This window comes from Ctenocephalides felis, unplaced genomic scaffold, assembly GCF_003426905.1.
Source record: "Ctenocephalides felis isolate EL2017-DRISC unplaced genomic scaffold, ASM342690v1 CF-g0.4_SCAFFOLD_00845, whole genome shotgun sequence".
Taxonomy (NCBI): domain Eukaryota; kingdom Metazoa; phylum Arthropoda; class Insecta; order Siphonaptera; family Pulicidae; genus Ctenocephalides; species Ctenocephalides felis.
Window position 1 is genome coordinate 64043649 of NW_020536999.1, and position 15840 is coordinate 64059488.

At 28.2% G+C, this 15840-nt stretch overlaps 1 protein-coding gene across 1 annotated transcript; it reads right to left on the bottom strand.

Moving 5' to 3' along the window:
• Window positions 1-304: 304 nt before the first annotated feature.
• Window positions 305-1207, bottom strand: LOC113363681 (protein TIPIN homolog). The gene has a single exon (XM_026606156.1). It carries the CDS (start codon window positions 1196-1198, stop codon window positions 422-424), a length of 777 nt encoding a protein of 258 aa, XP_026461941.1. The 5' UTR covers window positions 1199-1207; the 3' UTR covers window positions 305-421.
• Between the last annotated feature and the right edge of the window lie 14633 nt (window positions 1208-15840).

Genomic DNA, 15840 nt, shown 5'->3' on the forward strand with positions numbered 1-15840 from the left:
CTCAAGCATGATAAAATTATTACAAAAGTAATATTAATGTAATATTATTATAAAAGTTTTGTTTTCAAATTAAATCAAATCATTGTCAAACCTATTAAACAGCATTGAAAAATATTATCTTATTCTATTCAATACACTTTGTTATATTATAGTGATTCTTTTATTATAGTGATATTGCAGTGCAATATTAAGATGAAACTGTAGGACTTCTATCCTATGTATAAATGTGCATATTTTGCATGATTTTTCAATCGATCAGTATCTTAAAAAAAGCTATCTAAAAATTATAACAATTATAGGCTTTATAAAATTTATTACCTGAAAAAAATTCAATACAGATGCCCAAGCTTTGTATAAACAGTGTAAAATAACAACAAATTACAGAAATATTTTAAAACTAATGAAATAACTAATATAAATATCACATTACAATATTATTTGCTTTGGCCTTCTGCATCAACATTTCTCGTGCTTTTTGTCGATTTATTGCAATTATGTTTTTCTGCTCTTCAGTCAATGTCTGAATATTATCTGCTGGAACATTGCGCTCTGTATGATTTGGTGTGGAAGTAGGTTTAGGTGAACTTCCAAATATACTACTTGAAGGAGAATTAATTAATGCATCAAATGCAGCTTCATTATGAAAAGTATCTCTGCTTTTGGCTAATGTTATTTGTTCGTTTAAAAATTCATCCATCTCATCTAGAGGAGTGGCCAATACATCGTTTTGTTCATCGAGTATAAGTTCTAAGTTTTCTTTTTCATCTGCTTCTGGTTGCAATGTATTAAGGCGGTACATATTCATGTATGACATAATAACTCTCTGCTTACCCAATCGTTCAATACGTTCTAAGCAATCATCAAACTGATATTTTGGAAATAAGCGATGTGCCCAAAGTTCTAGTTTTATCATTACTTTATTTAGATCATCTTTCTCATGGTGTTTACCCTTAAATTTGAAGTGTTCAAAATGCTTATCTATTGAGATTATGCCTTTAGGACCACTTAATCTCTGAGCATTCAGTTTTGGTAAAGGCGCCCTTGCTACACGTTTTTTAACCTCAACCTTTCTACTTGTTGATTCTTCGGAAGCTTCATTATTTTCCTCAGATTCAGGTATTTCATCAAGATTATCATCTATGTTTCTATTAAAAATATCATCTCCCAAAAAATCTTCAATTTCTTCTACTTGCGACATTATTTTTGACACTTGGGAAACTACAATTCGGTTACTAATTTGACATTTCATACAACAATACTCGTTTGGTGTGAAGTTACCGTTACAACCGTTCGAGTTCAAACATGGCGCCAAACATTTTTACGGTGACATTTAATCATAACAATTATTAATATTCTGTTTCCATATTTGTGTATAATTTGTATTTTTTTCTGTTTTCTGCCTACTAATATTGTAAATCTACTTATGATGACCTAGTATTTCATGTCAAAACGGCTGGAATAATAAAGATATTTTATATAAAGTATCTTTAATAGGTAAATTCTCTTTTTTGTTTAATGTTATATTCATATATTTATCTTGACATCGAAACATATTTAATTATTTGAGGCAACGCGTCGAAATAAAATATAAATTTATTATATATATATATATATATATATATATATATACTAGGGCGGTATACTTTATTATATATACTAGGGCGGGTCGGTTTAAAAGTCGCTTAGGCATATATAATTTTCGGATACTAGGGATCAAAATAAGATACTTTGCTGAAGAAACCATACCTTTAAAATGAATTCTAATGTCCCGTGCATTGACCCAAAGATAGGGATTGATTTTGAAAAATTCCGTTTTAATCCATTTAGAGTGCTTCAATCGCGTCCAAATGTATAACAAACCCTAATTAACTCTGGAAGGCCGATCCACCCATACCTATGCTTTACCCCCTGGGACCTCCCCTTAGAGGTCATCTACACAAATATTGCAAAAAATCATAGTTTTTGGTAATTTACTCAGCAAAAAATGTTTTTTTTTTAACATTTTTTAGATATTAATTCAAACACACACAAAAAACATTTTTACAAAAAAATATTAAAATTCTTCTTTGTTTAAATTTTCCAATGCATTTTGTCTCTGCGCTTCTATGCTAGCTAGAGGCTATTACGGCGATGATATTAGAGAGCAGTGCAAAATTTTCCAGACTTGAAACTAAAAGAGACTTCAAACGTTTGAGTTTTACATAGTTTTATTCACATATCTTATGATTAAATAAATTTTGTAATAAAAATAAATCGCAGATTTTTGTCATGTTGAAGTACCCAAAATGATGCAACTTTTGTATGGAGGACCTCTAACGTACATTCGGACATTATTGAGGCGCTCTAATGAGCCAAAACAGGATTTTTTGAAATTTGACCCAATCTTTGGGTGAATGCACGGGACATCAGAATTCATTTTAGAGATATGGTTCTTCGGAAAAGTATCTTATTTTGATCCCCAGTATAGTATCATATGTGCCTATGTAACTTTTTTTACCCATACAAAGCAACCGCCCTAATATATTCTTCTTTTATCTGTGCATAATATGCACAGATAAAAGAAGAATATATTAGGGCGGTTGCTTTGTATGGGTAAAACCTAAATTGTAATTATTGAATTTTAATAAAGTTCTAATCTATTCTATTCAATCCTATATTAAATATAGGATTGAATAGAATAGATTAGAACTTTATTAAAATTCAATAATTACAATTTAGGTCATTTATAACACATAATTATACTATAAATTCATTTATAAAACTAGCTGTAAGTGGAATTCTGTCTTAAGGCAATTAGGGCATCGTGCCTTAAGGCAAATTGCTGGAACTTCCCGTACCAAAAATTATTTTTTTAAAAACGATTAACATTTCTGAAAAAAATTTACTTCGAAAAAAATAGATTTTTGAGAAACTCTAAATTTGACAAAAAAATACCGTTTTTTTGAAAAAAAAATTTTTATTTGAAAAAAAAATTTTTTTTGAGAAAAAAATTTTTTTTGAAAACAAAAATTTTTTTGAAAAAAAATGTTTTCTTCATTTTGACATATTTTGAAAATTCTGAACTTTTTTTCAAAGCAATCGCACTGCTTGAACTGCATAGAGACGAAATGTCAAAGCTCGCAGGTGCCGCGCCGCCGTCTAACGCATAAGCATTGGTACGGAACCCACAGAAACGTAAAAAAAAAAATATACTTATTCTTAAAATCTCTATAAAATATCTGACAATTTGATGTGCATATGTCTAATGACCATTTTTAACCGCCAAATGGCATTTTTTTTACTTTTTTCATTAGATCTCCGAAACCGCTAGGCCTGCCTTCATGAAAATTTGATCAATTCTACATCTTGTCAATACAAGTAAAATGTTTTTTGAATTATTCAAATCGGACGATCCGTTCTCTTAAAAACGGAGGTACTGTTTTTGGCACTTTTTGCCCCGTATCTTCGGAACCGCTGGACCTGCCTTCGCCAAAAACTAATCAGCACGTCTCCTTATCAATACGAATCGAATGTTTTTTGAATTATTCAAATCGGTTGATCCGTGTTCCCGAAATCGTCGACGAAAATTTGTATCCGCACATACATACACACACGTACATACATACATACATACATACATACATACATACATACACACACACACACACACACACATACATCCATTTTTTCTAAGGTATGCCAAAATATTCAGAAACCTCTGAAACGTAAAGATATATAAAAATTTTCATTTTCGATTTTTTTGCGATTACTATAACTTACCCTACGGGAAGTTAATAATAAGGATTAATAATAAGGATTTAGTAAATAATTTTTAACAATATTTTTAAAAGTGTTTCTGGTTTTGCATCTCCATCCATCAGGTGGCCTATTATATTATAGATGTATATATATATATATGTGTGTGTGTGTGTGTGTATGTGTGTGTGTGTGTGTCTTTGGGTGAGTGGGTGCAAAGCAGTCGATCTAGGGAATCTGAAAAAAATTCAATCGCGTTAACCAGGCCGCTCATACCTCTCACACTTCTTATATCATTCCAGGAATTTCAGCCTCCTTCTCAAAAGGACTATATATACTGACCCGGCCACGTATTGCTATAGAATATTATAATAGGTTGAATGCATTATTGCCTATCTTTCTAATGCAATCAAATTAATAATCTCTTAATAAACCTTTTCTTTAATCGCATCTTTCTTTAATTAAATTCGAAAGTGTGCTTAGCGAAATTGAAAGAAACTTCCACTTTCGGTATTAAGGTGACCCCTAATATAATCAATTATGCAAGTAACCGTGAGTATAGTGCAGTATATGTACTATATAATTAAATATTGAACTTACTTATTTCATTTTTTTACTATCCATTATTTACTAAAAAATGACACCCTACTACCGATTGCGTACTATATGAACTAACACTAACAATCTAAATCTATGCATCCAAGCCCTGAAATTTTTCTCAGTTTTTAATAACTCTTAAACTCCGCTTAATGCTACTTCTTTTAAACATTTCGAGGCTTTGATTTATGTCATCATTAATGTCAATATACATAAATAATTTTAGTTAAACTATAGTATTTAAACGTTTGTAATTTTAATATTATCGAATGAATTGCGGCTTGCTCATTTTTTACACACACACACACACACACACACATATATATATATATATATATATATATATATATATTTATTTATAATACTCGAAATATATTTTTAATATTATTTCTATATATTTATGTAAATATTTATAATATTAAAATTATATGTATCAGGTCATATCAGTTTTGCCAATTTCCACCATCACGGTGCCAAGTATACATACGCAATATATATATATATATATATATATATATATATGCGTATATATATATATGTATATATATTATATATAGTTTTTTTGGATAATATAACTTATCATTTTATTTCTCACAACGTTTGTGAAATATGGGACGTCCTCTTCTTCATGAGCTGTTTAAAACATGCAAATGAAATGTTATACATTTATGTATAACATGTTTTAAAGTATTTACAAATTGAAAGATTCCACTTTTTTACCTTTGAAGTATTGAAATTAAAAATGTTTCGAAATAAAGAAAATTGAATTGTACATTCACCAATACAATTTTTAGTTAAAGCCTAATTAAATTTTTGGTTAATGTTTACTATACACACACACATATATATGTATATATAGAGTAGAGCAAGGCTTAAAGGTCCGCGAGTAAAAAGGTCCACCACCAATATATCAAAACAAGTAAAGTTAGGAATTTTTCACGAAAAATTAGGAAAGATTCCACTTTTTTACCTTTGAAGAATTGAAATTAAAAATGTTTCGAAATAAAGAAAATTGAATTGTACATTCGCCAATACAATTTTTAGTTAAAGTCTAATTAAATGTTTGGTTAATGTTTGCTACACACACACACATATATATGTATATATAGGGTAGAGCGAGGCTTGAAGGTCCGCGGGTAAAAAGGTATACCACCAATATATCAAAAACAAGTAATGTTAGGAATTTTTTGACAACAATATTTGAAAGTAGAGGGAAAAAGATGTATAACCAGTCATCACTTTGGTTCTTACAACGCTGCTTTAAAAATCCATACAAAAAGTATTTATTTTTGCTGTTAGTTTTTATATTATAATTTTTAGTTAGATTTAACAGTATTTTTATATAACATCTATAAAAGCTCACACATGAGTGGGGTAAAAAGGATCAACTGAACCTTTACCTTGGCAAAGGATTAAACAATAAAAAATAATGAGTAATCCTTATTAAATTCAAATTTACACATTAAACCTGTTTGCTGTTCCATTTTGCCTTGCCTATGGGGTAAAAAGGAACATGTGACAAATTTTTGAAAAGCAGCAAGAAAAAAAACACATTTCTGTAATGATGACTTAGCTGCGAGTTTTACTGAACATAGTCAGATAGTTTACAATATAATTGCTCATAATCAAATTGGACCTTTGTACCCCACCCCACCCTATATATGCCCTGTATATCTATATATACGTGTATATACAGTAGAGCTCTGATTAATCAGACTAATTATTATCAATAGACATCCGGATAATCAAAAATCTGGATAATCAAATGTATGAAGAATAATGTAATGCATTTATCAAAAATAACAAATGCATACATAGATATCAATGAAAATCAATGTTTATTAAGAATTTTAAACTTTTTTATGTATGTACATATATATTTTCCGCGATTACATTACATAAAAATACTAATCGCAAATTCGTATAACCGAGGGCCGGATAAACGAGGTTCTACTGTATATATATATATATATATATATATATATATATATATATATATGTGTGTGTGTGTATATGTATAGACAGATAGATAGATAGATATAGATGTATATGAGGGACCTATAGCATTTAACTTAAAGGCCCTCCAAATAACTCCCATACAATATCCTACTATATATATGTATATGCTATAGGGAAGAACAAACAAGTGCGAATTTCTGAAACGAATGAGAGACGTCAATGAAAATAATTGAAATACGTGATAATATCTCGCTTTCACGATGCGATAAAAGGACCTGCGCAGAATTTTCTCGGCGATTTCGATAGCGAGTGAAGGCGTTATTAGAATTATGCGGCTAGGATAGTTGTTGCTAGCACGCGCGATTTACACCGTGACAGTGCTCCACTAACAGATATTAAATTACAAGGCAAATAAGAAGATTTCATCAGGCCTAGAACATGATTTCATATAAGCCAAGGCACAAGTAAGTAAAAAATAGTATATTATTTGATATATTTCAATTCCGAAAGAAAATTAGATGCATAAGAGCTTTGAGAAGCTGAATCGTATCTGTTGCGCTTCGTCCATGTTGAGTAGACTATACACTCATAGCATATATATATATATATATATATATATATATATATATATATGTATGTATATATATATCAATCTATCTATATATATACATACATATATCTGTTGTACTGAGCTTTGAACAAGGAAGATGGAACGGGCATAGTTCCAAAACGTCGACAACAATTGTTTTTTAAAATTTTTACTACGTATTGGATTTCTTATTTGAAACTCAATTCTATACATATATATACTGGTTTTGACAGCAAATGTGTGTCATCGTAGAGTTATTTTCTAACAAAAAACTTTATATTTCATAAAAATAATTCCCCATTAAATCAATTATATATTTTAACGATTGATAAAAAACAATTCTCTGAAAGTTTTAGCTCTTAATATTAACGTTTAGATAGAGCGCAATTCAATCAAAATTTGTATGGAAAGAGCATGAAACAAATTTTGAAAATTTAAAAAAAATGTTTTAGGTATAGCGACAAATGAATGATATTTATTCATTCATTTGTTCGCTAAATTACATCTAAAAAACACTTTTGAAATTTTTGAAAATTTTTCCATGCTATTTCCATACAAAACTTTGATTGAATTGCGCTCTATCTAAACGTTAATATTAAGAGCTAAAACTTTCAGAGAATTGTTTTTTATCTATTTGGAACCATTTGAACCCCTGGGAGCAAGGAAATTCGAAAATAACCATTTTAACCACCCTAATATATATATATATACGAGGTCTGTTCAAAAAGTACCCGGAATTTTCGTTTTTTCAAAAAAATATTTATTTATTCGTCTACATTAATGTGGTCCCCTTCAAAGTAGTCCCCCCCAGATATAATACACTTATGCCAGCGTTTTTTCCAATTTTCGAAGCACCCTTGATATTCACTTTTTGATATGTCCTTGAGCACTCTCAGCGATTTTCTTCAATCGAGGAAAACCGCCGTCCTTTCATGGGTCTCTTCAACTTTGGGAATAGGAAAAAGTCACACGGAGCCATATCTGGTGAATTTTTGCACTTTGCAACACTTTATTTCATTTTTTACGCAAAATTTAATACAAATTCTTTGACTTTTCAATTCTTCCATTGTAAAAATCGCCGAGCTCAGAAAAACACGTCGAACCTTAGCGACTACCACAGACAAAGTAAACAGTGAATATAGCTGAAAATTTCATCATACTTTAGGGGCATGTATACCAACACAATAAAAAAAAAATTTTGACAATCAGACACTCCAGACCCGCGAAATTTAATTATTAGTAATTCCGGGTACTTTTTGAACACACCTCGTATATATATATATATTTATATATATATATATATATATATATATATATATATTTATAGATATATATAATACATCAGTTATTAGGTAGCATATTAATATACAATACTAGTATATACTAGTACTGAGTATATTTTTACACAGTATTGTTTATTAATATATTACTTATTAATTAAAATATAATGTCAGTTGAATATATAAATAATCATACTGTTAAAAAAATTAAGGGGTGCGCAACGTTTTATTTAAAAAAGGGCGTGCAGTAAAAAAGGTTAGAAAACTCTGAATTAAGCATTCAACTTTGCAGTCATAAAGTATCCGTTTAAAGCTGATATGCAGTAAAAATATCCAGCTGAATTGAAAATATTTACCTAAAATATACTTATATAATAGATATAAGTAGTTGTGCAAAATGTCTCCTGATTCCTTTGGGAATTCAATTTAGCAGAACACGGAAAGTCTGATTGCTAAAGTCCAAAGCGGATTTATATTTCTGGCAGTTTCAATTATGAAGCCTCGTCACATTGTAGTGAATTTTTAAGTTATATTATACTTTTGTTAAATATTTTCAATTAAAAAGGTTATCTGTACTGCATATCATGTCGTTTGAAGATACAGATGAAATCGACCTGACAAGGTATAATAAATTAGACATAATATAAGCCAGGACGACTAACATTCACAAATATATACATACATATATAAAATATATATATATATATATATATATATATATATATATGCGTTTAAATATTTATTTGTGATTCTAGACAATCAGTTTATAAAATTATTACACAATCAAAACAAGTTTAACAAAATTTCGTTATACATAAAAATATCAAAAAAGTTAATCAAACACACAAATTAATTTAAAAGAAATTGCTAGAAGACTTTATTCTAATAATAGAAACTTTTATATCTGCAAGAGTGCAAAATGATCATCGAGTAAAAATGTACATTTTCATTTAAGAAAATCCTATAACATTGTGTACATCTGAATAAACTAAAATAGCACTTAAATTGATTGAATTAAAGTGATGCAAGGTAGAGACATAAAATCCTTACATTATTTCCTTTTAATATTAAAATTATACTTGTGCTTAATACCCGCATTAAAATTATATATATATATATATATATATATATATATATATATATATATATACAGGGTGTCTCAAAACTCAACGTCAAGCCGAAACGTAGTGATAGTATTGATCACAACGATCACAAAATTTTTGGTTATTGTGCTTAATTTTTAATAATTTTGTTCATTTAAGCTTTGGGTCCCTAATCGTAAATAACATTTCTCAAAAATGACACAATTGCCCAAGTGTTTAAGAATTAAGAATTTTTGTTGAATTATAAATTTAAAATTTAAAATATTGGCCTACTTTGAGAAGCCCTTCTTTAAAAAAATGCACTTATCAAGTATAAGCTTGATAATTTAATTTAAAAAAAATGACAAAATTAGAATAATAACATGTTGAGTTCTGGTACACCCTGTATATATATTGATATGTATTAATTAACATACACACAGGCGCACAAATGTATTTGCGCGACAGGGTTTGCGCAAAGTACGCGAAGTTTTGCGTTCTCCACCGCACGTGAGTTGAGAGCTTAAAATCAGAAAGCTCGATATCAGATAGGATCAAACATGCTGGAACTGCGAAACTAGAATTTGCTCTTTGTACTATTAAACTTATTCTTTATTTTATTACATAAAAAAGGTTAAAGTAAAAAATAATTAATCAATTGATTAATGATTGCGCGAAACTATGAAATTAACTCTAATCGTAATTTAATACCGCAAATTAAGCATGATCGGCTTGATGCGTAACCCCTTTTTGACATTCAAACAAAATATTTGGTTACTGTAAATGTAACATTCCTTATTCACATGTTTGCACATTTAATTTACCGATATATAATATTCGTGAACATAATTATTACAATAATCATAATCGTATTTTGAAAATTGTTGTTTCGCATTATATTACAAAATTATTTACCAGTTCTCAATAACTCAGACGTGTTTATTTATATTTTTAATTGTTAAAAATAATGAAGGAGTAATGAATATTTAAAAAAAATGAGTTTTAAGGGGCACAACTAGTGTGAAATTTTCCAAAAATTGAATTCAATTATTCCATATTTCGATAGGTTAAACCTTTAAAAATAACATATCAAAATTTTAAATCGATATCTTAAATAATTTTTGAGTCACAGCCATTTAAACAGTATATATATAGTATATAGTATAACGATCATTTTATCTTTAAACCCGTTTTTCCCGAAACAGAATTTTCCGAATTTGCTGCAGCGATTACTCAAAAACAAATGATCCGATCACTATCAATTTTTTTTACATGTTCTATATATAGTTCTCCGTAAAATGAACAATCGATTTTTTGATCGGATCAAAAATCGAATTTTGGCAGTCCAAAAACGACCAAAATTTTGGGTAAAATTCGATTTTTTTAAAAAAAACGCCGTCATTTTGTCAATTTTTGATTTTTTTCTTTTTTGTAGTTCATTTTACAGATAATATTATCTAGTTTAACGAGATTTTTTATTTAAATTTTATCCACGTAGAAGGCCGGAATCACTGCAGCAGTCAAGAGCCTTTTTTTGTCGCGCCGTTGGAGATCGACGACAACTTAAAAAATATTTAATTTTTTTCTTCAATTTTAGTATGTATTCTTAAAACATGTATAAATATATTCCTAAAATTTTGAAATGATTAATAGAGTAGTTTTTTTAATATAAATTCCCCAAAAAACACCTTTTTTAGGCGGTTACACTAGTTGTGCCCTTAATTTGGTAGGAAGGCCAAACCCCTAACCACTAAGCCAAGATAAAGCCCAATTTTTTAGTAGATGTTTCATGTTTATTTATTAATAGTTTATCTATTGCAAGTGGTGTAAGTGTCAATTCGAGTTCTTTTTATTTGGACCTTATCTTTGTTAATCATGGTATTCATTATATGGTAATAATAAATAGTAGTTTGTCCGAAGGCAGATCCATGGTATAGGAGCTCCAGAAATTAATGATACCTTTTCATTCTTTTGTTTATAATTTCCATCAGCGTTTTATTACCTTTATGCATTTTCTCTTCTCGCGTAAGACATCAACCATATGCTTTCGAATACTTTCAGTTTTTTCAGTTTTTCCCTCGACGACGTCATGTAGAAGGCACTCTTTTTGCAGAATGGATCCGATCCAGTTTCCTTTTCTTCTTAGGATCATGCTCAGTAGAGTTCTTTCTTCTCCTACTTTTTTTTAAATTTTTCTCATTTGCCACCTTGTCAGTCCACTTCATGTTCTCTATTTTTTAATCATCAGGAACATAATTTTTAACTAATAATTTACTTACAATCAGTTCAAATGCGTGTTGTAAGCGCAAACTTTAATGTGCATTAATTAATTGTGATTGAAATGTACTAGAAAAATCGTGCTATTTATAGGTTGTTATTTTTACTTTTATTTTTTTATTATTTAACTATCAAGCTACAATCTTGATTAAATGCGACAACTGCGACATTTCTCTTTTTGCGTAAGTCATCGACGACCTGCATTCCTCTTCGCGTAGAAGGCATTCTTTTTGCGGAATGGGTCTGATCCTGTTTCCTTTTCTTATCAAGATGGTGCTCAATAGAATTCTTTCTTCTCATACACTTTTCAAGACTTCTTCATTTGTCATCTTGTCAGTCCATTTCATCTTCTGCATTTTTGATCATCAGTAACATAATTTTAAACTCATTAAAACATTTACGATTAGTTTAAAAGTCCTTAAATTATTATTTGGAGTAACACAATACATCTTGCATTTAATAATCTTACTTTCTTATCATATTTAACAATTGGAGCATTTATATTCTAAACAAAGACATTATTCCGAGATTAATGGAAAGGTTAATAGCGCTACTGATCGATCAATTATAAAGTTGTACTTGAAATTGTTATGCATTACATATTGCGTTGTAGTAATTAATTGTTAATTTAATTTATTAGGAGTAGACCTATTCTAAAAATTTTTAATGCTAAAGTTTTCATATATTTTTTTCGAATTACATATACTTATTTAGAAATCAGTGCTTCGATTTGCCAAGGCACAATGCAATATAGCATTAAATTACAGAGTGGGATATACCTTCCTAAATGCTAAATGTTAATAATCTTAGTAACTAATTGTAAGTATTGATGTTTTTTTATGATTATTTTTATATTTATATGTATAAACATTTCTTCAAACCCTTTAGTCATACATGTAGTTCAAATAAAAATATGGAATCAATATTATAATTAATTATCATTCAACTTAAATAAAATAATAATAAATCTTTGAATAAATACAGTTACAATAGAAAATATGTGCATATAATACTAAAATATGAGTGATCCTGAAAGTACATAGTAGAAAAAGCTTCAGAAAAAATATAATTTGTGAAAGAAAGAATTTATGAAAAATGTTGAAAAGGAAAAGCTTGATTTTGTAGAACCCAAAAAATAAATTCGACATTGTGAAAGTTTTTTCGACATTGAATTATAATATTTATATTTAAGCAGTAATAAATAAATAATATAAAAATTATTTAAATTATGTTCTACAAACTATGTTAAGTTTTCTGGATCTTCTTTTGCTATTTATAATCAAGTCATTCATGTAATATATTTTAGATGAAAGATGATGCATATTTAGTGTCGAAACTACAATAATTTAAACTACATTAACTACATAACCTACATTAATTTTTACCACGCAATTTATTATAAAATTTCTCAAATTTTATTATTATGAATGTAAACAACTAGAGTAATTAAAAATTGCAAATATATTAAATCCTTCCGTTTCGGTCTACGTCGAGATCGTCATTCAGTCGAATATCTAATTTATTATTAAAGTGATTACACACATATTTTGAATATATGTACCTATATATACACAAATAAACCTATATATTCATATAGATTTTATCAATTATTTTACATAAATGGAAATTGCTTGAAATCGCGAAAGCAATCATCGTGCACTGTAATTCAATAACTGTTAGATGTCAGAGCAGAGGTACTTTATCATCTTCGAATATAACAGCAAAATTCAATATCAAAGCATACCTACTACTAAATTCAATCTATTGCTGGGAACATATTTCAATTATAACACACACACACACATACACACACACATATATATATATATATATATATATATATATATATATATGTATAGGATAGGGCGGGGCACAAAGGTCCAGTTTGACTTTGAGCAATTATATTGTGAAAACCAAAGAATTATATCACAAAAATAACACATATCAAACAAACAACTATCTGACCATGTTCAGTAAATCTCCCAGCTAATTCATCATTATAGAAATGTGCATTTCTCGCTGTTTTCCAAAAATTTACTTTTTGGTTTTATATTTTTTATTTTTCACACCTTTGCCAGAGTAAAAGTTTAGTTGGTCTTTTTTACCCCACCCAGGTGTAAGCTTTCATAGAGGTTATAAAAGGAAACTGTTGAATCTAACTTGAAATTAACAATACAATTTACAGAAAAATTAAATTAAATAATTAAAAAAAATATATTAAAATAATATATAAATATAATTAAAGTTTCATCAACTAAGAGTAAGCACAACCACAAAATCTAACAACGAAAGAAAATACTTTTGAAATGAATTTTCAAACATTGCCGTTTTTTCCTGATAACAACATCTCCTTCACTCTACATTTTTTCCATCTACTTTCAAATATTGTTGTTAAAAAATTATTAACTTCACTGATTTTTGAGATAACAAGAGACCTTTTTACCCGCGAACCTTTAAGCTCTGCTCTACCCTATATTAAAAATATTAGCAGCTAATTCAGCAAAAACAAAATAATAATAAATGTTTATTTGCATTAAATGCAGCATTTCATTCCAGAAAAATACGAACAAAAATGAAAAATTAAAAAAATATAATATATTTTTAATAGACTAGAATACTTTAATGGAAAGTAAAGGTAAGGTTTTTAAATGAATCATGAAATGAAAAGATGCTTGGGTTTCACGTAGTTAATTTATGTAGTATTCAGATATAATAGCCAACTTTATTTAAATAATTAATATTTGTGTTGTTGAATTGACGATATTTTTAAATTGCATTGCAAGAAATAATTTCTTCCTTCCTCTAACAATTATAATCATTGAATATAATTTTCACCGGAATAAAAACACATTACATACATTTTTAAAGCAGTTATTCCACGTCTTTAATATCTTTTGCTGCAAAGTTTGAACGATTTTAATATATAGCAATGTTTCGTAAAATGATAGAAACAAGTTTGCAAAAAATCACAAAATGATTTCAAAATAATTAATAATACGTTTTTGTTATATTTTTAATAACGATCTGTCATACTAGGACATTCAGTAATAGTTTTGACGTTATTTTGAATGGATGGCAACCCAGTAAATATACAATCCTGATGTGACTAATTAACTAAGATCGAAGTATTTGTTGGCGTTATCTATATACAGCTATACCCACGAAATGCGATTTTCACTTGAGGATATATTTGAAATCTATAACCTCAAGTGGAAATTTGACATCAAACCTGCCTGATGTCGGGCTTGGCCGTCGTGACTGCAACATTGAACCCGGGACTAGTTTGTGCTATCCCACGTCCGAACTGAGTACGCCACCGCTAAGCCTAATTAAAAATATGATTAAGAACTTATGATAATTTACTATCTAAAAGACAATATTAAGAGCGAAAACTTTCAGTGGATTTTTTTTAATAATTTGGAAGCATTTGAGCCCTTGTAGCAAAGAAATTCAAAAATGTCCATATTAAGGACCACTCTAATGTATATACATATTACATTAATATATAATTAAAAATTTTATATATAAAATGATCGATGCGAAAAGATTTCAATTAAATTAATAACAAATACTTAAAACAAATGAAGATAAATATCGTCATGAAGATTTGTTTAAATATTGAACATATTGTTTATTTAATGTTGTTAACGAGTGTACTCTGCTAATGCACTAAATTTATACACATAGTAGGAGAGCTGGGAGATGTTAATTTTAGTTACATTATTTTAATGAACAAAATCTACTAATTAGTTTTTCTACGCACTTTGTCCGTAATATCGTTTATTAACATTATTTTTAATATTTGACAGAAATTCTTTATATAATATTTTTACAAAACATACAGACAATAGGTATAAAAAGCATTACTATAATTTAATCATATTTTGCTCTGATCAAAACTTATGTGCGCGCAAAAATTTATCATAAGCTAATGAAACAATGGTAAATTATATTTTATTTATACAAAAAAATATCTGGGGATACAAAATGGGAAAATTTTGCTTATATTTCTTCAAATCAATAATAGATAGATTTTAAATTTTTAGACTAAATTATAACTACATTAAATGAAACTGATTAAATCGTTACTTTTAACTTTATTATACAATTTTCTTTAACATTTTAAAAATAATCAATAATTAGTTTTGTTTTATTAAATATATTATTTCAGATTTCAGTTTTGGGTCTATATAAGTTTCATAAAAGTTATCCTCAGATCATCCGTCTTTCTTATAAGATACACAAACAAACTAATAAGTTTTCTCAATTTATTTTTACCTTTTACAAAAAAACTTTTGTTTTTTGTTTGATATTTTTTATA